Source organism: Hoplias malabaricus, chromosome 12, assembly GCF_029633855.1.
Source record: "Hoplias malabaricus isolate fHopMal1 chromosome 12, fHopMal1.hap1, whole genome shotgun sequence".
Taxonomy (NCBI): Eukaryota; Metazoa; Chordata; class Actinopteri; order Characiformes; family Erythrinidae; genus Hoplias; species Hoplias malabaricus.
In genome coordinates this window covers 281,788-306,648 of record NC_089811.1, presented here as the reverse complement: position 1 = coordinate 306,648, position 24,861 = coordinate 281,788, and the positions used below count along the sequence as shown (strand labels likewise).

Below are 24,861 nucleotides of genomic sequence, written 5' to 3'. Positions count from 1 at the left end.
CCACCACGTCAGTGTCACTGCAGCACTGAGAATGATCCACCACCACATCACACCTGCTCTGTGGGGGTCCTGAGCGCTGAGGAACAGGGGGGAGGGGGGTGTAAATAAAGTATGCAGAGCCACATGTTGACTACAGGTGTGGACAGTGTGTGTGGAAAAAAGGAGGTGTCTTTATTGTTATAATCTGCACTTCAGTCAGTGGGGGGTAATATTTCTCATTGTGAGAATCACTGCTGTTTCTAAAATAAAATAAAATAAAATAAACAGGAAATGATGTTTAAACCTTTAAAAAGTGTCTAGAAACAGGTTTAAATGTTAAACTACACTTACAACATTCTCTCAGTGAGAAATAGTACATACACTGACTAGATTTCACACACTTATGTAATGTATAAAAGAAAACACCTTATTTTTCGGTTTTAAAAGGAAATCTACATTAAACGGGGCCCGTGGTCATTTGCTGGGGTCAGACTGAGGGGGACGTGCTAAAACACTGAGGACGAAGCCTGGACGACAAAAGGTGACTCTTCACGTCAGAATAACGAGGCTGTTTCATTTCTCAGAGTGAGTGACAGGCTCCGTTCCACGTCCTGGCCCCGGTCCCTTCGTCCACGGAGTGTAACTGAAATTCCTCGCTGTAATTAATGTTAATTAGGAGCTGGAAATGCGGAGCGCTGTGGCAAGACCATGACAAAGTGTTGTTAATTGGCTGCCAGATCCACTAAAGCCACCTGTCCGATGAATGGAGCTCTCCTGGGGCAACTTTCAGCTTCCCAGCCCTGCTTTATTTTTTAGAGAGCGCCTCAAAGACACACTGCCGCAGGCTTTCGCCGAAGATCCTCTGAGGTTCTCATATGTTCTCCTTCTTTTGGACATGGGTTACAACAGCTTTACAATAGTGCTGAGCACATGAGCAAATAGGGATGGCTTTAGAACACACACACACACACAAGGAAAAACTCACAACAATCTCTCTACTCCGAGATCATGTCTATTCCGTCCTCCACAGCTGGACGTTGTGGAGTAGTCTTTCCCAGCGAGGACGTCAGCGTGGCGTGTGATGTGTTACTTTCAATGCCAAAAAAACCCAAAAAACTCAAAGCACTTGCCGGTTTAGAAATAAGAACCATCTGGCCGCCGAGGGGCGCTGTTTCATTCGCACAAACAGAAGAAGGAAGTTCTTCCGAAGCTCACACTGATGGTGTAGCCTGCTGGAAAACATCTGGATGGTTTTAATTGGATCAGATTCTCGTGGAACACATGGTGCAGACGCTGCAGGGCTGAGACCATTTGGGACTGGGTTCGGGCCAAGTTTGGATCATGTTCATGCTGTGCTTAGACTATGGGTCGTGTTTAGGTTCTGCTTGGCTTGTGTCAGCCATGATGACTTACGCTGAAGTCAAGGCATGAGTAGTGCAGTTCAGGTTGTTCTAGGTTTAGACCTGGTTTGGGAAATGGGTTGTGTCTGGGGTATTTTGGCGTCCTCATTAGGTTGTATTTGGGCCATTTTTGGGTCGTACTCGGGTGTTGGTTATGTCTGGGTCACATTGGGGTTTTGTTTGGGCCATTTTAGAACATGTTTGCTCTGTTGTTTGGACAGTATTTGGGCGGTTTGGCACATGTTTGTGTCTTGTTTGGGCCATGTTTTGGAAAATGTTTGGGGCATGTTTTGGGCCAAGCTGGAGTCATATAAAGGTGTCATATATGGGCTGTGTTTTGAGTCATGTGGGGGTCATTGTTGGGCCATGTGTAGATCATGCCTGGACAGAGTTTGAGTGCTGTGTATTTTATTCTGTGGAGGAGTAAATCATGTTGCCATAGTATCTGTAGTTGGCTTAGTTTTTCTGCACCTCTGTGGCGTGTGGCGAAGCAAATACAGCATAAAGCGTCTTGCAGTGATGAGTGAGGTGCAGTTGTGAAATGTGATTTTGCTCGAGCTGGGAATGAAACCCCTTTCTGTGGTGATGAGGACAGTGTTGTTATCCACTCTGCTTCACCACTGCTCCACCGCACTGTTTCAAAATAAAAATGATCGGCAAAAATGAAGAAGTTTCTTGCGAGACACTCTTTCAGTAAGAGAGGGGTGTTTTACCCCGTGGAGGAGTAGGGCGTGTCGCTGTGGTAGTTGTAGTCGGGGCAGATCTTCTGCACCAGTTTGTAGTCGACGCTGTAGAAGGCGATGTAGATGCAGATGACCTTGAAGGGCTTGGAGCAAAGCCAGGAGACGTGACTCTGGGTCTGCTCCTGGTAGCACACTTTGGACTGGTCGAAGCTGCACATCGCCGTCTTCTTGTTGCGGTCCGTTTTCTCGTACTCCACGCGGCAGTTGAAGGTCTTGGCGTCCTTGGTCTCGGGCAGGGTGCTCTGCTGGGCCATCTCAAACTCCACCACCTTGGAGGGGGGCACCAGGCTCACGGAGACGTTCCCGAGGCCGGTGGAGTTGTGGCGGAAGTAGACGCTGAAGGTGCCGTTGCCGTGGTCCACGATCTTCCCGGTGATCAGCAGGTTCAGCTTCACCGTCTTGATGTTGGAGTTGAAGTCGCCCCAGCCGAACATCTTCTTGAACTTGCCGGTCTTGACGATGGGCCGGCGTTTAGTCCTGCTCAGGGGCTCGCCTCCCTCCGTGCGGTTAGATAACCAGTCCCAGGGCTCTTCCAGGCTCTTCTCTGTGGTTTTGCCCATGTTTCCCCTCCAGTTCTCTGCCAGTTCTCTGGGGCCTGGTCCTCTGGAGAACAGCCGCAGTGCGCTGGGAACCCGGGAGTTTGTTCCTCTGAGACTCGGAGCCTTGGCACTATGCTCCCCCCAGTCCTCCATCACATCAAACTCAGACATCTGCACACGCCTGCACACCACCTTCAGGGAGAGAGAGAGAGAGAGAGAGAGAGACATTTAATAACACTGTTACAGCATCGTGTAGTAGATGTAACTTGTAACGTCCCCAAAAAAATAAGTGTTACTGCGCTCTGTTCTCGACTCTGACACTGCCTCCATCTGTAACTGGTCTAAACCCACACTCACACGGACTTTTGAACACAGTGTTGTCCCCAAGAACAGAACAAACCCATCACAGTCTTCTGCAGCTTTTTCCTGATGGAGCTCAGAACCAACGCAGCGCCCAATAAACTCTTCACTTTTCTCGCGGCTTCAGTTTTAGGTGATTTTTAACTGAACAAAATTGTCATTTTTAATGCGACACACAGTCACTGTAAAATGACAAAAAGAATGGGAGGATGTTTGAATTCTGAATTACATTTATACACTACCGACTCAGCCCCAGACTCAGACTGAGGGGTGATTACCTTCTCCAAATCTGAAGACAAATCTCAGAGGAAAAAGGTTTAAATAACCCCTTAACCCCTTAATGGCAAACGCTGAGCATGCTGGGAGCTCCCCCTGAGACGCTCCACAACACTTCCCTTACTGGGCGCTACCACAATATCATTGCTCTCCAATGTAAAACATGTATCTGTGTTTGTGGGTGTTTTACTACATCCACGGACCAATAGAAACACTCCAAAATGACTCTGTCTTTACACTGACATCCACTGAAGCTTCAGAAGGTTCTTTCTCCTGTCTCCTGTACAGTTACTGTTTTGGGAGATACATGTTTTTCATTGGTCAGTGGCAATATTACACACTGTATATATATTGAGTATATATTGAATATCACACATGATCTCAAACCTAGCCCAAGGCATCAACTGAGAAAGAGCTTCACCACATCACCTCTCAACATCAGAGATAAAATATCACCACTGTCTCAGTAAAGATTCATATCTCCACGGTTTTACAGCAGCTCTAACTTTCAGTGGAACACAGTGTCAAAAGATTTAATTCAAATTCATTTTGAAGTGTTCCTATTGGTCCATTATATGGTCCACAAAATGAAACACTTAGGCCTGAACAAAGTGATTGTAGAGTACTCTCTCTCTCTCATCCCTCTTTCTCTCTCTCTCTCTCATCCCTCTTTCTCTCTCTCTCATATCCCCCTTTCTCTCTCTCTCTCTCTCTCACATCCCTCTTTCTCTCTCTCATATCCCCCTTTCTCTCTCTCTCTCTCTCTCACATCCCTCTTTCTCTCTCTCTCATATCCCCCTTTCTCTCTCTCTCTCTCACATCCCTCTTTCTCTCTCTCATATCCCCCTTTCTCTCTCTCTCTCTCTCTCTCTCTCTCTCTCACATCCCTCTTTCTCTCTCTCATATCCCCCTTTCTCTCTCTCTCTCTCTCTCATATCCCTATTTCTCTCTCTCTCATCCCTCTCTCTCTCTCTCTTTCTCTCTCATCCCTCTCTCTCTCTCTCGCTCTCTCTCTCCCTTTAGGTCTAAGCTCTGTTCCACTTCAGATAAACTCAGTCGTTCTGTAGAAATAAGCCCAACTACTTTTGTTGGTAATTAGCCGCTGTCCCGAGGCATAAGAGGATCATTTACTGCGGCAGATGTGAGGCTTAAAGCACACACACACACACACACACACACACACAGAGACAAACACTCTCGCCCCACTGTACTCCCTCCCTAATTACACATTCCGCTGTAAGCTTAATTGTAGCATATGTGAACTCAGCACGCTCACTGCAAACATTCCCCCTTAAAACTCTCCCCCTTAAAAGCATCTCAAACAGCAGCAGCATCGACTCCAGCCTGAGCACGGATTCTCACTCTGTCTCACAACGACAGACCAAACCCAGCCTTGTTTACAGAGTATAACGTGTGGATATATCCTCCTATAGACCGCTGCAGGAAGTCACGTCCATATACGGAGTGCTACAAAACTAAACAGCTCGAGTTACACATGAGTTTCTGTGGGAATTCAAACAGTGAATAAACACTTACAGACCATTTACACTTCAGACACCAACAACAGTCTCAAACACACCATTCTACGTTAAAAGACACTGTGCTTCTGAATGTAAACAAACCACAGAGAACTGCAGTTCCCCACAAACGCAGACGTCCCCATGAGCAGAGTGTGTGTCGGGGAGAAGGTTCTGACAGTGGTGTGGTGAGCTCAAAGACGAGGTTAAACTCAGCGAAACAGACACAACGAGCGCGGAGAAATAAGAGCACTGAGTAAAAACGGAGAAGAAAGAGAACAGAGTGAAAACGGCTAAAAACCAGAGCTTCTGCTCCTCGCTCCTCACTGCTGTGCGCTCGGGGTCGGGGTGAACAGCGAGCGGCTCATTATCATTTAAAGGAACAGGTGCTGAAAGCGGGCGTTCTGAACAGGGGCTGTTTACACAGGGGGAGAACACTGCTGTGGGGCTCGTGGGGTTTGGACCAAAGCAGGTCACAGACGTTTCATTATGAAACAGAACTGTGTTCCACTGTGGAGACGAGGGGGATATTAACCTTTTAATTATTGGGATTTCCTCTAAATTTTTAATGTTTTTTTTTTTTTTTAAATAATATCATTTGAAAATATTCTGTCATCACCCCAAACACAGTTGATTTTAATCTTATTTTTATTGCACCGTCTCTTTAAAACCTCCTTGTCATTATTCTCTGGTCGTGTTTTATCCCACTCAACAAGTGAAACTCTGTGTGTTTTTATAAAGACAAGGTTATTGTTGAACTTTTGTCTTCTTTGGAGAAAATGATATTTGCCCCCAGCACAGCTCTGAAGATTAAGTTAAGCGTCTTTAATTAATCTTTCTGCGCTCTCCTCTAACGGACCTTGCCCAGTTTTACCTTTTCTTACAAAGAAAATTCATCTCTCTCTCTCTCTCTCTCTCTCTCTCTCTCTCTCTCTCTCTCTCACACACTCACACAATCCATTAATGCTTAAAGAAAATATGGAGAGCATAATCTGAGAAATGCAGCAGTAACTTACAGGACCAACATCTGTTAAATTGCACGTATTATGCCCCTGTTCTCCCCCTGTGTAAACAGCCCCTGTTCAGAACGCCCGCTTTCAGCACCTGTTCCTTTAAATGATAATGAGCCGCTTGCTGTTCACCCCGACCCCGAGCGCACAGCAGTGAGGAGCGAGGAGCAGAAGCTCTGGTTTTTAGCCGTTTTCACTCTGTTCTCTTTCTTCTCCGTTTTTACTCCATTTTAGTGTTTGGTGTGTAATGGTGTGAGACGCTGAGTGTGTAGGGGACAGTGTCTGGACGCTGGTGTGTAACGGTGTGAGACGCTGAGTGTGTAGAGGACAGTGTCTGGATGCTGGTGTGTAACGGTATGAGACGCTGAGTGTGTAGGGGACAGTGTCTGGATGCTGGTGTGTAACGGTGTGAGACGCTGAGTGTGTAGGGGACAGTGTCTGGACGCTGGTGTGTAACGGTGTGAGACACTGAGTGTGTAGGGGACAGTGTCTGGAAGCTGGTGTGTAACGGTGTGAGACGCTGAATGTGTAGAGGACAGTGTCTGGACGCTGGTGTGTAACGGTGTGAGACGCTGAGTGTGTAGGGGACAGTGTCTGGACCCTGGTGTGTAACGGTGTGAGACGCTGAGTGTGTAGGGGACAGTGTCTGGACGCTGGTGTGTAACGGTGTGAGACGCTGAATGTGTAGGGGACAGTGTCTGGACGCTGGTGTGTAACGGTGTGAGACGCTGAGTGTGTAGGGGACAGTGTCTGGACGCTGGTGTGTAACGGTGTGAGACGCTGAGTGTGTATGGGACAGTGTCTGGACCCTGGTGTGTAACGGTGTGAGACACTGAGTGTGTAGGGGACAGTGTCTGGTGTGTAACGGTGTGAGACGCTGAGTGTGTAGGGGACAGTGTCTGGACGCTGGTGTGTAACGGTGTGAGACGCTGAGTGTGTATGGGACAGTGTCTGGACCCTGGTGTGTAACGGTGTGAGACACTGAGTGTGTAGGGGACAGTGTCTGGTGTGTAACGGTGTGAGACGCTGAGTGTGTATGGGACAGTGTCTGGACGCTGGTGTGTAACGCTGTGAGATGCTGAGTGTGTAGGGGACAGTGTCTGGACGCTGGTGTGTAACGGTGTGAGACGCTGAGTGTGCAGGGGACAGTCATATCTTTGTCATGTGTTTCTATAATCGCTGGGCGACCGGCTCCAAACTCAAGGTTATTATTATCAGGAATCACAGCAGCCAAAGCACACCGTCACCATGTTATTTTTCACTGACAGATAAAACAGTGCTGTTAGCATAAGGTTTACATTCAGCGTCTAATGCCTGGAGAATCACAAGAGAAACTCCGGAGTGTCGGGTCAGGAGAGCCTGTGCAGTGCGTGCAGGAGAACCTCCGGAACACTTCCCACTCTGTTCTCACAGGCGCTGAACTCTGAGCCTTTACCAGGGCACGAGAAGGATAAAGTCACGGGTCACTTTCACACACACAGCTCCTCCAGGAAAACTCCGGAACATTTCTGGATTACCGTGCAGGGGTGAAAGCCATCAAAAACCTCACTGCAGTGTTCCAGCAGCTACAGATGACTTTCTAGGGGACTCATGGGAAACCCACCTACTTCCAGGAGAAACGTCCAGACTCTTTAGTTCGTAGATAATTAAACTTCCCTCATTAACAGGATTGGGTTTGAACATGTGGCGACAGGGAACATCTGCACCGGCGTCAGGTTTCCGAAAGAAGGAGGGAAAGTAAGTCATCATCCCCCATAACGAGGACATCAGTCTTAACGAAGACGAGATGATAACGATGTCAGAAGCCGTTAATAATGAAAACAAATGATGCGCTGATAAAAGGCCTCGGCTTTTGATGCGATTTTACTACAATGTCAATGATAAGGAGTTAATAAAAGCCTCTGTATGGTGAGGGTTAGTGTGTGTGTGTGTGTGTGATGATCATTCAGCAGGTGAAAGCTATCTTCACATCAACACCTCCCTAATCCTATCACTACGCTCCACTGAGGTGTTTGACTTGGAGCTCATATGTCATCCACCACCGTCCTGAAGCTGCAGCGCTGAAATAACACACCATTCATTCATTAACCTTTGTGTTTATCATCATTAATTTCTAGAATAAAACGCATTCTCAGGGACTCGTATTTTGAAATGCTTTTCGGTTCTCATAAAGATTAATTAGGAGAACAGTGGTAAAGTCTGTAATATTTTAATTTATTATATTTTATTTGATCTGATTTTGCTTCATGTTTAAGTAATGTATTATTTATTACTCTATTTGTTTAATTGGGTGACTCTTATTTTGTAAAAGCCTTGGGTTATTATTTTTAAAAACTATTTGTTTCTGATGAGGTAGAATAAGAGCATGCAGTCAGTGTTTTGTCCTCCACATTTTCCACAGTCGTCATTTACAGGACACAGGTAAAACGCTCATAATTTGTAACGAGTGAAAACTGAACCGGTTCATTTCAGAGCGTTCCCACTGAGCGTAGGGATCCAGTTTATTGGGTTCAGAACTGCTTCAATTCTTTGTTTGCGTTCCCCCCGCGTTCACATTAGCTTTAACACATTTAAAAACTGACCATTTCACCAAACATTTGATGGACGACAACAACATAGATCTGTCTATATTAGTACTTTCACTGATTTACACCAGATTTGTGTGTGTTTTGACACACACACACACACACACACCCCAATGGATCACAGGATCCCTTATACTCTTTCTCTCTGTCCTCTTTCTTTCCCTTTTTCTACTCTCTCTCTCTCTCTCTCTCTCCGTCTCTCTTTTCTCTCTCTATCTCTCACTCTCTCTGTTCTCTCTCTCTCTCTCTCTCTCTCTCTCTCTCTCTCCATGTCATATTTGACAGAGCGTGTTTCTCGTGTTCTGAGGAAGGCCTGGATTCTCTGAATCTTTTGAAGAATGTTGAAAGCAAAGAGGAGAAGCTTTTAATCTTCCTCCGGACGAGAGAACGGCTTCAGAACGGCTTCAGAACCACCGCAGAACGTTAGAGAAAGCAGAGAGAGAAAAGGAAGGGGCTAATTCTCTCAGGAGAGGAGTGGCCGCAGATAGGAGTTTGGAGTTATTACTATTTTATTAAACTTCTGATTCATATCACACACTTCATAAATATGTATTTCTTTCAATGGCACACATAGGAACATAGCTTCATTGACCTTCCCCCTGTTCCTCAGCGCTCAGGACCCCCACAGAGCAGGTGTGATGTGGTGGTGGGTCATTCTCAGTGCTGCAGTGACACTGACGTGGTGGTGGTGTGTTAGAGTGTGTTGTGCTGGTGTAGAGTGGATCAGACACAGCAGTGCTGCTGGAGTTTTTAAACCCTGTGTCCACTCTCTGTCCACTCTGTGAGACACTCCTCCCTCGTTGGTCCACCTTGTAGATGTAGAGTCAGAGACAGTAGCTCATCTGTCGCTGCACAGTGTGTGTCGCTCGTCCTCTAGTCCTTCATCGGTGACACAGGACGCTGTCGGCTGGATGTTTTTGGTCGGTGGACTGTTCTCAGATGGGTTTAAAAACTCCAGCAGCAGTGCCGTGTCTGATCCACTCTTACAAGTGTGAGAGGGAGAGAGTGTGTGTGGTCAGAGTGAGAGCTGTAAGGTCGAGACAGAGCTGCACTTTCTCCTCCACTGTCGACTTCAGAAACTCTCAACAATCTGAATTACAAGGAGAAGGAGAAAAGAGCCTCTCGCCATCAGTGAGCCACGCTGTTCACCTATACCCCACCCACTGGCTACTAAACCCCGCCCACACCAAGCCCCGTCCACTTCATTCAGCTCCTGTAAAAGAGAATGTAAATACTTAGTGCACTTTTTATTTTAAAATGTTTAATTAATATTTGGTTTACTTTCTCCTTTATTCCATTCTATTTATTATTGTATTATATTTCAAATGTATGATTTTATTTAATTGATGGATTGACTCCACTAATTATATATATATTTATTTATTTATTATTCATCCATACATTCCCATAAACTATACTCAGATTGAATGTTAATGTGCTTCAGTAACATTGTCTCTGTCTCTGAAACTGTCAGGTCAATGAAGTTAGAGAGAGAGAGAGAGAGAGAGAGCAGATTGAAAGAGAGGGAGAAGCAGTGGGAGGTGACAAATGAAAGGAGAAAAGGGGGAGAAAGAATGAAAGGATGATTATGGAGAAAGAGAGCAGATGATTAAGGGAAGTGTGTACAGTTGATTCCGCTCTTATCTGGACGTCTGCTGCGGCTGATGTAATTAAGGTGGAATGATGCTTCCGGCTTATCAGGCAACTCACACACACACACACACACACAGTTTGGGAAGTAGCCCAAGCTGTGATGGCCACTACAGAATGACAGCATGAGCCAAATACGCCTGAAAAGCCCCTTATTTCTGTCAGATTTAAGAAATAAACCCTGAGCGCAGAGAAAGTAGCTGAGTACTGAATAAAACACTGGAACAGAGCAGGAGAGAGCCCCGGATCCATCTGTTACAAAGAGTCCAGCGCACACTCTCACTTTCCCCTGTCCCAAACACTCCTCTCACTCTCTATACACTCTCACTTTCCCCTGTCCCCAACACTTCTCTCACTCTCTATACACTCTCACTGTCCCCTGTACCCAACACTCCTCTCACTCTCTATACACTCACACTGTCCCCAAACACTCCTCTCACTCTCTATACACTCTCACTTCCCCTGTCCCCAACACTTCTCTCACTCTCTATACACTCTCACTGTCCCCTACTCCAAACACTCCTCTCACTCTCTATACACTCTCACTGTCCCCTACCCCAAACACTCCTCTCACTCTCTATACACTCTCACTTTACCCTGTACCCAACACTACTCTCACTCTCTATACACTCTCACTTTCCCCTGTCCCCAACACTTCTCTCACTCTCTATACACTCTCACTGTCCCCTGTACCCAACACTCCTCTCACTCTCTATACACTCACACTGTCCCCAAACACTCCTCTCACTCTCTATACACTCTCACTTTCCCCTGTCCCCAACACTTCTCTCACTCTCTATACACTCTCACTGTCCCCTGTACCCAACACTCCTCTCACTCTCTATACACTCTCACTGTCCCCTGTACCCAACACTCCTCTCACTCTCTATACACTCACACTGTCCCCAAACACTCCTCTCACTCTCTATACACTCTCACTTCCCCTGTCCCCAACACTTCTCTCACTCTCTATACACTCTCACTGTCCCCTACTCCAAACACTCCTCTCACTCTCTATACACTCTCACTTTCCCCTGTCCCCAACACTCCTCTCACTCTCTATACACTCTCACTGTCCCCTACCCCAAACACTCCTCTCACTCTATATACACTCTCACTGTCCCCTGTCCTCAACACTTCTCTCACTCTCTATACACTCTCACTTTCCCCTGTCCCCAACACTTCCCTCACTCTCTATACACTCACACTGTCCCCAACACTCCATTCACTCTCTATACACTCTCACTGTCCCCTACCCCAAACACTCCTCTCACTCTCTATACACTCTCACTGTCCCCTACCCAAAACACTCCTCTCACTCTCTATACACTCTCACTGTCCCCTGTCCCCAACACTCCTCTCACTCTCTATACACTCTCACTTTCCCCTGTCCCCAACACTTCTCTCACTCTCTATACACTCTCACTGTCCCCAACACTCGTCTCACTCTCTATACACTCACACTGTCCCCAACAATCCATTCACTCTCTATACACTCACACTGTCCCCAAACACTCCTCTCACTCTCTATACACTCTCACTTTCCCCTGTCCCCAACACTCCTCTCACTCTCTATAAACTCTCACTGTCCCCTACCCCAAACACTCCTCTCACTCTCTATACACTCTCACTTTCCCCTGTCCCCAACACTCCTCTCACTATCTATACACTCTCACTGTCCCCTACCCCAAACACTCCTCTCACTCTTTATACACTCTCACTGTCCCCTACCCCAAACACTCCTCTCACTCTCTATACACTCACACTGTCCCCTGTCCCCAACACTCCTCTCACTCTCTATACTTTCTCACTTTCCCCTGTCCCCAACACTCCTCTCACTCTCTATACACTCTCACTGTCCCCTACCCCAAACACTCCTCTCACTCTCTATACACTCTCACTTTCCCCTGTACCCAACACTACTCTCAATCTCTATACACTCTCACTTTCCCCTGTCCCAAACACTCCTCTCACTCTCTATACACTCTCAATTTCCCCTGTACCCAACACTACTCTCACTCTCTATACACTCTCACTTTCCCCTGTACCCAACACTTCTCTCACTCTCTATACACTCTCACTTTCCCCTGTACCCAACACTACTCTCACTCTCTATACACTCACAATGTCCCCAAACACTCCTCTCACTCTCTATACACTCTCACTTTCCCCTGTACCCAACACTTCTCTCACTCTCTATACACTCTCACTTTCCCCTGTCCCCAACACTCCTCTCACTCTCTATACACTCTCACTGTCCCCTACCCCAAACACTCCTCTCACTCTCTATACACTCTCACTGTCCCCTGTCCTCAACACTTCTCTCACTCTCTATACACTCTCACTTTCCCCTGTCCCCAACACTTCCCTCACTCTCTATACACTCACACTGTCCCCAACACTCCATTCACTCTCTATACACTCTCACTGTCCCCTACCCCAAACACTCCTCTCACTCTCTATACACTCTCACTGTCCCCTACCCAAAACACTCCTCTCACTCTCTATACACTCTCACTGTCCCCTGTCCCCAACACTCCTCTCACTCTCTATACACTCTCACTGTCCCCAACACTCCTCTCACTCTCTATACACTCACACTGTCCCCAACAATCCATTCACTCTCTATACACTCACACTGTCCCCAAACACTCCTCTCACTCTCTATACACTCTCACTTTCCCCTGTCCCCAACACTCCTCTCACTCTCTATACACTCTCACTGTCCCCTACCCCAAACACTCCTCTCACTCTCTATACACTCTCACTGTCCCCTACCCCAAACACTCCTCTCACTCTTTATACACTCTCACTGTCCCCTACCCCAAACACTCCTCTCACTCTCTATACACTCACACTGTCCCCTGTCCCCAACACTCCTCTCACTCTCTATACTTTCTCACTTTCCCCTGTCCCCAACACTCCTCTCACTCTCTATACACTCTCACTGTCCCCTACCCCAAACACTCCTCTCACTCTCTATACACTCTCACTGTCCCCTGCCCCAAACACTCCTCTCACTCTTTATACACTCTCACTGTCCCCTACCCCAAACACTCCTCTCACTCCTCTCACTCTCTATACACTCACACTGTCCCCTGTCCCCAACACTCCTCTCACTCTCTATACACTCTCACTTTCCCCTGTCCCCAACACTCCTCTCACTGTCCCCTACCCCAAACACTCCTCTCACTCTCTATACACTCACACTGTCCCCTGTCCCCAACACTCCTCTCACTCTCTATACACTCTCACTTTCCCGTCCCCAACACTCCTCTCACTCTCTATACACTCACACTGTCCCCTACCCCAAACACTCCTCTCACTCTCTATACACCCACACTGTCCCCTGTCCCCAACACTCCTCTCACTCTCTATACACTCTCACTTTCCCCTGTCCCCAACACTCCTCTCACTCTCTATACACTCTCACTGTCCCCTACCCCAAACACTCCTCTCACTCTCTATACACTCACACTGTCCCCTGTCCCCAACACTCCTCTCACTCTCTATACACTCTCACTTTCCCCTGTCCCCAACACTCCTCTCACTCTCTATACACTCACACTGTCCCCTACCCCAAACACTCCTCTCACTCTGTATACACCCTCACTGTCCCCAACACGCCTCTCACTCTCACCCAGTCACTCTCACTGTCCTCTGTCCCCAACGCTCCTCTCACACTCACCCAGTAAATCTCACTGTCCTCTGTGCCCAATGCCTCAGAGTCTAATTCACTGTGAGACATCTTTCTCCCATCACCCTTCACTTTAAAATGAGGAGTAAAAACTAGGATAGAAACATTTCACCCCCTCACCCAGTCACTCTCTCTCACTCTCACACATCACTCACTCACATGTTCACCCAGTCACTGAGACAGGCTTATGTTTCTCCAGCTATCTATATAATACATTTTCTTTAAATTAAAATGAACAATCTCCCTTTCTTTGAGTCTCATTTACAAATATTCACCTGCTCAGATATCACACGGACACCAAACACAATAGTTTGTGTGTGTGTGTGTGAGTGATATGAACAATGAGACGTGATTAAGCTGGCTGTGGATATCAGCAGCTATTCTTCCTGACATTAATATCCACACTTCATTATCTCTGGGGTCTATTAATGACCTGAGAATCCTGTCCAGCCCAGTGTTCTCCGACCAGACCAGGCTCTGAACACGATTAAAGGTGCAGTCAGTCAGTGTGTGTGTGTGTGTGTGTGTGTGTGTGTGTGTGTGTGTTCATTGGCATGGAGGACTTAAAGGCAACATTTCATTTTTCATCATCAACTCATCACGCACACACACACACACACACACACACACACACACACACACACACACACACACAAGCCCTGCAAGAAACATGGAGCCGCAGGGCATGCTGGGACAGTGCTTTATTAATTGTAGAGGCCCCCTTCTGACACCAAGTTTAAACTCACTGTGTTTAAAGTTTAGGAGAATACAAAAATACAAATCTAAATTAAAATAAAAATGTTTAAAAACAAATAAATAAAAGTCTTTGATTATTGTTTATCAGTTTAACAAAAAGTCTGTAGTGAGGCCAGTGATGTATCGATAAACCGTCCAGCCCTCAGCACACATCCCATCAGACGGAGAGCACTAAGTGACAATTTGGTTTATGAGGGATTACAGACGCCTCTGGCTCCAGGAATGACCCCGGTACGGCCCAGATACGCATCAGTGGTGTATAAGCTCCGGCTGATAACGCCCCCTGTCTGAGGACGGGCTCCTGTTTACAGACAAACTCGCTTCAATCCGTGTGTAATCTTCTCTCCGCAGAGCGGCAGGGGTTGGAGCCCCTCGTCCACTTAGGAAGCTACGGATGTTATTTCCGCTTTCACTCTTCACCCTCCTCCTCTGGTTCTGCGCCACTGCCTCTGTCCATTATTGCACTCTTTTTTTCTGGGGGTCTGTAAGTTCTCAGTTCTCCTCTCTTTCTCAAATCCCCCAAAAAGAGAGGCAAATCCAGTGAGGCTCTTTTTTTTCTGAGGGAAAGTCTGGTTTCTGAAGAGTATAAACAGTGTTTTTCTGTATTGTCCGGTGGGACGACGAGAGCTGCTTATCGCCGCCGTGCAGCACTGGAATTCCACGCCGTGATAAAGTGGCAGAGCGAGGAAAACTTCACAAGTCTGCCACAGTCCAAAGACGGATTAGGTTTTCTCTTCTGTTTTTTTTATTTCCGTTCCTCTGACATAAGCGTACAAAAAAATATAAAATGAAAACCCCCTAATCAATCAGTCCGTGCCGCAGCTGTATTATCAGAGCCGCGAGATTAAAGCCTTCCTCTTAATCCCGACGCTGTACAATTTATTACGCTTCCCTTCTTTCCAGTGGAAAAACGTACGGAAAATAATGAAATCAAACTCTCTGGAGCAAACAGAGCTCCCGACTCTTCTCTCTACGAACCGTTAAATGCTACACGTTCAGAGGCACGGCGTGAAAAATCATTTCTGTGTTCAGGCTCAGAGGGGGGCAGCTTCTGCCGCAAATAACGACTTAAAACTGACCACATCTCCCTTAAACTGTGCCTGAATCCATCAACACAGCTTCATGTGAACGAGGAGAAGCCTGTGGAGTCGGCTCTACGGTCAGGTTTGATTTAAGGGTCATACACACACTACAGGCCAAATCAGAACAGTGGGTTATTTTTTATTCACTACACTCTGTCTCTACACATTCAACAGATACCAACACAAACTGACACCAGAGGCCAGCTGCAGTGGTTCAAGCATTTACAAATACCTTTAAAGACAATGTTCACGATTGTAATCAAAAACCCTGTGTATAAAGCTCTGAGTGTGTGTCCTCTCCATGTGCTGCTCTGGAAACTGCTCTAATGTGTTTACGAAGCCCCAGTGTCTGTAAATGGGTAAAAAAACAAAGTGTCTGGGTCCGGTGCTAGTCTTTCTCTCTCTCTGCTCACGGCAGAGAAACGCCATCTGGAGGTTTTTAGACAACGGAGAGACTCCAAACGCTGAAAAGCACCAACCGAGATAAGGATGTTGCTCTATTCCTGCTCCATAGGGGGGTAACACTGACTTATTTCAGATCACGTAAGGTGGAAATGTTTCTAAACTCAGAAGAGCGCTAACTGCATGAAAGTAAACACAGAGCGAAAGTGCTACAAACTAAACACCTCGAGTTACACATGAGTTTCTGTTGGAATTCAAACAGTGAATAAACACTTACAGATAATTTACACTTCAGACACCAACAAGATACAGTCACTTCTTACTCACAGACACCGCTCCACCTTAAAAGATACATTCGCTTTTTACTCACACACACCGCTCCACATTAAAAGATACAGTCGCTTCTTACTCACACACACCGCTCCACCTTAAAAGACACAGTTGCTTCTTACTCACACTCACCGTTCCACCTTAAAAGATACATTCGCTTCTTACTCACACACACCGCTCCACATTAAAAGATACAGTCGCTTCTTACTCACACACACCACTCCACCTTAAAAGATAGTCACTTCTTACTCACACACACCGCTCCACCTTAAAAGACACAGTCACTTCTTACTCACACACACCGCTCCACCTTAAAAGATACAGTTGCTTCTTACTCACACACACCGCTCCACCTTAAAAGATACAGTCGCTTCTTACTCACACTCACCGTTCCACCTTAAAAGATACATTCGCTTCTTACTCACACACACCGCTCCACCTTAAAAGACACAATCACTTCTTACTCACACACACCACTCCACCTTACAAGATACAGTCGCTTCTTACTCACACACACCGCACCACATTAAAAGATAGTCACTTCTTACTCACACACACCGCTCCACCTTAAAAGATACAGTCGCTTCTTACTCACACACACCGCTTCACATTAAAAGATACAGTCGCTTCTTACTCACACCCACCGCTCCACCTTAAAAGACACAGTCACTTCTTACTCACACTCACCGTTCCACCTTAAAAGATACATTCGCTTCTTACTCACACACACCGCTCCACCTTAAAAGATACAGTCGCTTCTTACTCACACACACCGCTCCACCTTAAAAGATACAGTCGCTTCTTACTCACAAACACCGCTCCACATTAAAAAATACAGTCGCTTCTTACTCACACTCACCGCTCCACCTTAAAAGATAAAGTCGCTTCTTACTCACACACACCGTTCCACATTAAAAGATACATTCGCTTCTTACTCACACACACCGCTCCACCTTAAAAGATACAGTCGCTTCTTACTCACACTCACCGTTCCACCTTAAAAGATACATTCGCTTCTTACTCACACACACCGCTCCACCTTAAAAGATACAGTCGCTTCTTACTCACACACACCGCTCCACCTTAAAAGACACAGTCGCTTCTTAGTCACACACACCGCTCCACCTTAAAAGACACAGTCGCTTCGTAGTCACACACCACGCTCCACCTTAAAAGACACAGTCGCTTCTTAGTCACACACACCGCTCCACATTAAAAGATACAGTCGCTTCTTACTCACACACACCGCTCCACCTTAAAAGACACAGTCGCTTCTTACTCACACTCACCGCTCCACCTTAAAAGATACAGTCGCTTCTTACTCACACACACCGCTCCACCTTAAAAGATACAGTCGCTTCTTACTCACACACACTGCTCCACATTAAAAGATACAGTCGCTTCTTACTCACACACACCGCACCACATTAAAAGATAGTCACTTCTTACTCACACACACCGCTCCACCTTAAAAGACACAGTCACTTCTTACTCACACACACCGCTCCACCTTAAAAGATACAGTTGCTTCTTACTCACACACACCGCTCCACCTTAAAAGATACAGTCGCTTCTTACTCACACACACCGCTCCACCTTAAAAGATACAGATGCTTCTTACTCACACACACCGCTCCACCTTAAAAGATACAGTCGCTTCTTACTCACACACACCGCTCCGCCTTAAAAGATACAGTCGCTTCTTACTCACACACACCGCTCCACCTTAAAAGACACAGTCGCTTCTTAGTCACACACACCGCTCCACCTTAAAAGACACAGTCACTTCGTAGTCACACACACCGCTCCACATTAAAAGACACAGTCGCTTCTTACTCACACACCACGCTCCACCTTAAAAGACACAGTCGCTTCTTAGTCACACACACCGCTCCACATTAAAAGATACAGTCGCTTCTTACTCACACACACCGCTCCACCTTAAAAGACACAGTCGCTTCTTACTCACACTCACCGCTCCACCTTAAAAGATACAGTCGCTTCTTACTCACACACACCGCTCCACCCTAAAAAAATATTCGCTTCTTACTCACACTCACCGCTCCATCTTAAAAGACACAATTGCTTCTTACTCACATACACCGTTCCACCTTAAAAGACACAGTCGCTTCTTACTCACACACACCACTCCACCTTAAAAGACACAGTCACTTCTTACTCACACTCACCGTTCCACCTTAAAAGATACATTCGCTTCTTACTCACACACACCGCTCCACCTTAAAAGATACAGTCGCTTCTTACTCACACACACCGCTCCACCTTAAAAGATACAGTCGCTTCTTACTCACACACACTGCTCCACATTAAAAGATACAGTCGCTTCTTACTCACACACACCGCTCCACCTTAAAAGACACAGTCACTTCTTACTCACACACACCGCTCCACCTTAAAAGACACAATCACTTCTTACTCACACACACCACTCCACCTTACAAGATACAGTCGCTTCTTACTCACACACACCGCACCACATTAAAAGATAGTCACTTCTTACTCACACACACCGCTCCACCTTAAAATACACAGTCACTTCTTACTCACACACACCGCTCCACATTAAAAGATACAGTCGCTTCTCACTCACACACACCGCTCCACCTTAAAAGATACAGTTGCTTCTTACTCACACACACCGCTCCACCTTAAAAGATACAGTCGCTTCTTACTCACACACACCGCTCCACCTTAAAAGATACAGTTGCTTCTTACTCACACACACCGCTCCACCTTAAAAGATACAGTCGCTTCTTACTCACACACACCGCTCCGCCTTAAAAGATACAGTCGCTTCTTACTCACACACACCGCTCCACCTTAAAAGACACAGTCGCTTCTTACTCACACTCACCGCTCCACCTTAAAAGATACAGTCGCTTCTTACTCACACACACCGCTCCACCCTAAAAAAATATTCACTTCTTACTCACACACACCGCTCCACCTTAAAAGACACAATCACTTCTTACTCACACACACCACTCCACCTTACAAGATACAGTCGCTTCTTACTCACACACACCGCACCACATTAAAAGATAGTCACTTCTTACTCACACACACCGCTCCACCTTAAAAGACACAGTCACTTCTTACTCACACACACCGCTCCACATTAAAAGATACAGTCGCTTCTTACTCACACACACCGCTCCACCTTAAAAGATACAGTTGCTTCTTACTCACACACACCGCTCCACCTTAAAAGATACAGTCGCTTCTTACTCACACACACCGCTCCACCTTAAAAGATACAGTTGCTTCTTACTCACACACACCGCTCCACCTTAAAAGATACAGTCGCTTCTTACTCACACACACCGCTCCGCCTTAAAAGATACAGTCGCTTCTTACTCACACACACCGCTCCACCTTAAAAGACACAGTCGCTTCTTAGTCACACACACCGCTCCACCTTAAAAGACACAGTCACTTCGTAGTCACACACACCGCTCCACATTAAAAGATACAGTCGCTTCTTACTCACACACACCGCTCCACCTTAAAAGACACAGTCGCTTCTTACTCACACTCACCGCTCCACCTTAAAAGATACAGTCGCTTCTTACTCACACACACCGCTCCACCCTAAAAAAATATTCGCTTCTTACTCACACTCACCGCTCCATCTTAAAAGACACAATTGCTTCTTACTCACATACACCGTTCCACCTTAAAAGACACAGTCGCTTCTTACTCACACACACCACTCCACCTTAAAAGATACAGTCGCTTCTTACTCACACACACCGCTCCACCTTAAAAGATACAGTCGCTTCTTACTCACACACACCGCTCCACCTTAAAAGACACAGTCTCTTCTTACTCACACTCACTGCTTCACCTTAAAAGATACAATCGCTTCTTACTCACAGACACCGCTCCACCTTAAAAGATACATTCGCTTTTTACTCACACACACCGCTCCACATTAAAAGATACAGTCGCTTCTTACTCACACACACCGCTCCACCTTAAAAGACACAGTCGCTTCTTACTCACACTCACCGTTCCACCTTAAAAGATACATTCGCTTCTTACTCACACACACCGCTCCACATTAAAAGATACAGTCGCTTCTTACTCACACACACCGCTCCACCTTAAAAGATACATTCGCTTCTTACTCACACTCACCGTTCCACCTTAAAAGATACATTCGCTTCTTACTCACACACACCGCTCCACCTTAAAAGACACAATCACTTCTTACTCACACACACCACTCCACCTTACAAGATACAGTCGCTTCTTACTCACACACACCGCACCACATTAAAAGATAGTCACTTCTTACTCACACACACCGCTCCACCTTAAAAGATACAGTCGCTTCTTACTCACACACACCGCTTCACATTAAAAGATACAGTCGCTTCTTACTCACACCCACCGCTCCACCTTAAAAGACACAGTCACTTCTTACTCACACTCACCGTTCCACCTTAAAAGATACATTCGCTTCTTACTCACACACACCGCTCCACCTTAAAAGATACAGTCGCTTCTTACTCACACACACCGCTCCACCTTAAAAGACACAGTCGCTTCTTAGTCACACACACCGCTCCACCTTAAAAGACACAGTCGCTTCGTAGTCACACACCACGCTCCACCTTAAAAGACACAGTCGCTTCTTAGTCACACACACCGCTCCACATTAAAAGATACAGTCGCTTCTTACTCACACACACCGCTCCACCTTAAAAGACACAGTCGCTTCTTACTCACACTCACCGCTCCACCTTAAAAGATACAGTCGCTTCTTACTCACACACACCGCTCCACCTTAAAAGATACAGTCGCTTCTTACTCACACACACTGCTCCACATTAAAAGATACAGTCGCTTCTTACTCACACACACCGCTCCACCTTAAAAGACACAGTCACTTCTTACTCACACACACCGCTCCACCTTAAAAGACACAATCACTTCTTACTCACACACACCACTCCACCTTACAAGATACAGTCGCTTCTTACTCACACACACCGCACCACATTAAAAGATAGTCACTTCTTACTCACACACACCGCTCCACCTTAAAAGACACAGTCACTTCTTACTCACACACACCGCTCCACCTTAAAAGGTACAGTTGCTTCTTACTCACACACACCGCTCCACCTTAAAAGATACAGTCGCTTCTTACTCACACACACCGCTCCACCTTAAAAGATACAGTTGCTTCTTACTCACACACACCGCTCCACCTTAAAAGATACAGTCGCTTCTTACTCACACACACCGCTCCGCCTTAAAAGATACAGTCGCTTCTTACTCACACACACCGCTCCACCTTAAAAGACACAGTCGCTTCTTAGTCACACACACCGCTCCACCTTAAAAGACACAGTCACTTCGTAGTCACACACACCGCTCCACATTAAAAGACACAGTCGCTTCTTACTCACACACCACGCTCCACCTTAAAAGACACAGTCGCTTCTTAGTCACACACACCGCTCCACATTAAAAGATACAGTCGCTTCTTACTCACACACACCGCTCCACCTTAAAAGACACAGTCACTTCTTACTCACACACACCGCTCCACCTTAAAAGACACAATCACTTCTTACTCACACACACCACTCCACCTTACAAGATACAGTCGCTTCTTACTCACACACACCGCACCACATTAAAAGATAGTCACTTCTTACTCACACACACCGCTCCACCTTAAAAGACACAGTCACTTCTTACTCACACACACCGCTCCACATTAAAAGATACAGTCGCTTCTTACTCACACACACCGCTCCACCTTAAAAGATACAGTTGCTTCTTACTCACACACACCGCTCCACCTTAAAAGATACAGTCGCTTCTTACTCACACACACCGCTCCACCTTAAAAGACACAGTCGCTTCTTACTCACACTCACCGCTCCACCTTAAAAGATACAGTCGCTTCTTACTCACACACACCGCTCCACCCTAAAAAAATATTCGCTTCTTACTCACACTCATCGCTCCATCTTAAAAGACACAATTGCTTCTTACTCACATACACCGTTCCACCTTAAAAGACACAGTCGCTTCTTACTCACACACACCACTCCACCTTAAAAGATACAGTCGCTTCTTACTCACACACACCGCTCCACCTTAAAAGATACAGTCGCTTCTTACTCACACACACCGCTCCACCTTAAAAGACACAGTCTCTTCTTACTCACACTCACTGCTTCACCTTAAAAGATACAATCGCTTCTTACTCACAGACACCGCTCCACCTTAAAAGATACATTCGCTTTTTACTCACACACACCGCTCCACATTAAAAGATACAGTCGCTTCTTACTCACACACACCGCTCCACCTTAAAAGACACAGTCGCTTCTTACTCACACTCACCGTTCCACCTTAAAAGATACATTCGCTTCTTACTCACACACACCGCTCCACATTAAAAGATACAGTCGCTTCTTACTCACACACACCGCTCCACCTTAAAAGATACATTCGCTTCTTACTCACACTCACCGTTCCACCTTAAAAGATACATTCGCTTCTTACTCACACACACCGCTCCACCTTAAAAGACACAATCACTTCTTACTCACACACACCACTCCACCTTACAAGATACAGTCGCTTCTTACTCACACACACCGCACCACATTAAAAGATAGTCACTTCTTACTCACACACACCGCTCCACCTTAAAAGATACAGTCGCTTCTTACTCACACACACCGCTTCACATTAAAAGATACAGTCGCTTCTTACTCACACCCACCGCTCCACCTTAAAAGACACAGTCACTTCTTACTCACACTCACCGTTCCACCTTAAAAGATACATTCGCTTCTTACTCACACACACCGCTCCACCTTAAAAGATACAGTCGCTTCTTACTCACACACACCGCTCCACCTTAAAAGACACAGTCGCTTCTTAGTCACACACACCGCTCCACCTTAAAAGACACAGTCGCTTCGTAGTCACACACCACGCTCCACCTTAAAAGACACAGTCGCTTCTTAGTCACACACACCGCTCCACATTAAAAGATACAGTCGCTTCTTACTCACACACACCGCTCCACCTTAAAAGACACAGTCGCTTCTTACTCACACTCACCGCTCCACCTTAAAAGATACAGTCGCTTCTTACTCACACACACCGCTCCACCTTAAAAGATACAGTCGCTTCTTACTCACACACACTGCTCCACATTAAAAGATACAGTCGCTTCTTACTCACACACACCGCTCCACCTTAAAAGACACAGTCACTTCTTACTCACACACACCGCTCCACCTTAAAAGACACAATCACTTCTTACTCACACACACCACTCCACCTTACAAGATACAGTCGCTTCTTACTCACACACACCGCACCACATTAAAAGATAGTCACTTCTTACTCACACACACCGCTCCACCTTAAAAGACACAGTCACTTCTTACTCACACACACCGCTCCACCTTAAAAGATACAGTTGCTTCTTACTCACACACACCGCTCCACCTTAAAAGATACAGTCGCTTCTTACTCACACACACCGCTCCGCCTTAAAAGATACAGTCACTTCTTACTCACACACACCGCTCCACCTTAAAAGATACAGTTGCTTCTTACTCACACACACCGCTCCACCTTAAAAGATACAGTCGCTTCTTACTCACACACACCGCTCCGCCTTAAAAGATACAGTCGCTTCTTACTCACACACACCGCTCCACCTTAAAAGACACAGTCGCTTCTTAGTCACACACACCGCTCCACCTTAAAAGACACAGTCACTTCGTAGTCACACACACCGCTCCACATTAAAAGACACAGTCGCTTCTTACTCACACACCACGCTCCACCTTAAAAGACACAGTCGCTTCTTAGTCACACACACCGCTCCACATTAAAAGATACAGTCGCTTCTTACTCACACACACCGCTCCACCTTAAAAGACACAGTCGCTTCTTACTCACACTCACCGCTCCACCTTAAAAGATACAGTCGCTTCTTACTCACACACACCGCTCCACCCTAAAAAAATATTCGCTTCTTACTCACACTCACCGCTCCATCTTAAAAGACACAATTGCTTCTTACTCACATACACCGTTCCACCTTAAAAGACACAGTCGCTTCTTACTCACACACACCACTCCACCTTAAAAGACACAGTCACTTCTTACTCACACTCACCGTTCCACCTTAAAAGATACATTCGCTTCTTACTCACACACACCGCTCCACCTTAAAAGATACAGTCGCTTCTTACTCACACACACCGCTCCACCTTAAAAGATACAGTCGCTTCTTACTCACACACACTGCTCCACATTAAAAGATACAGTCGCTTCTTACTCACACACACCGCTCCACCTTAAAAGACACAGTCACTTCTTACTCACACACACCGCTCCACCTTAAAAGACACAATCACTTCTTACTCACACACACCACTCCACCTTACAAGATACAGTCGCTTCTTACTCACACACACCGCACCACATTAAAAGATAGTCACTTCTTACTCACACACACCG

At 46.2% G+C, this 24,861-nt stretch overlaps 1 protein-coding gene across 3 annotated transcripts in view; it reads right to left on the bottom strand.

The window, feature by feature from the left end:
* Positions 1-81: 81 nt before the first annotated feature.
* nxph2a (neurexophilin 2a) overlaps positions 82-24,861 on the bottom strand; it is a 41,247-nt gene continuing 16,467 nt past the window's right edge. For all 3 annotated transcript variants that reach the window (XM_066686424.1, XM_066686422.1, XM_066686423.1), the window contains exon 3: positions 82-2,853. In XM_066686424.1, coding sequence (XP_066542521.1) covers positions 2,089-2,853 — 765 coding nt within the window. In that variant the 3' untranslated portion in view covers positions 82-2,088. The remainder of the gene's footprint in view (positions 2,854-24,861) is intronic.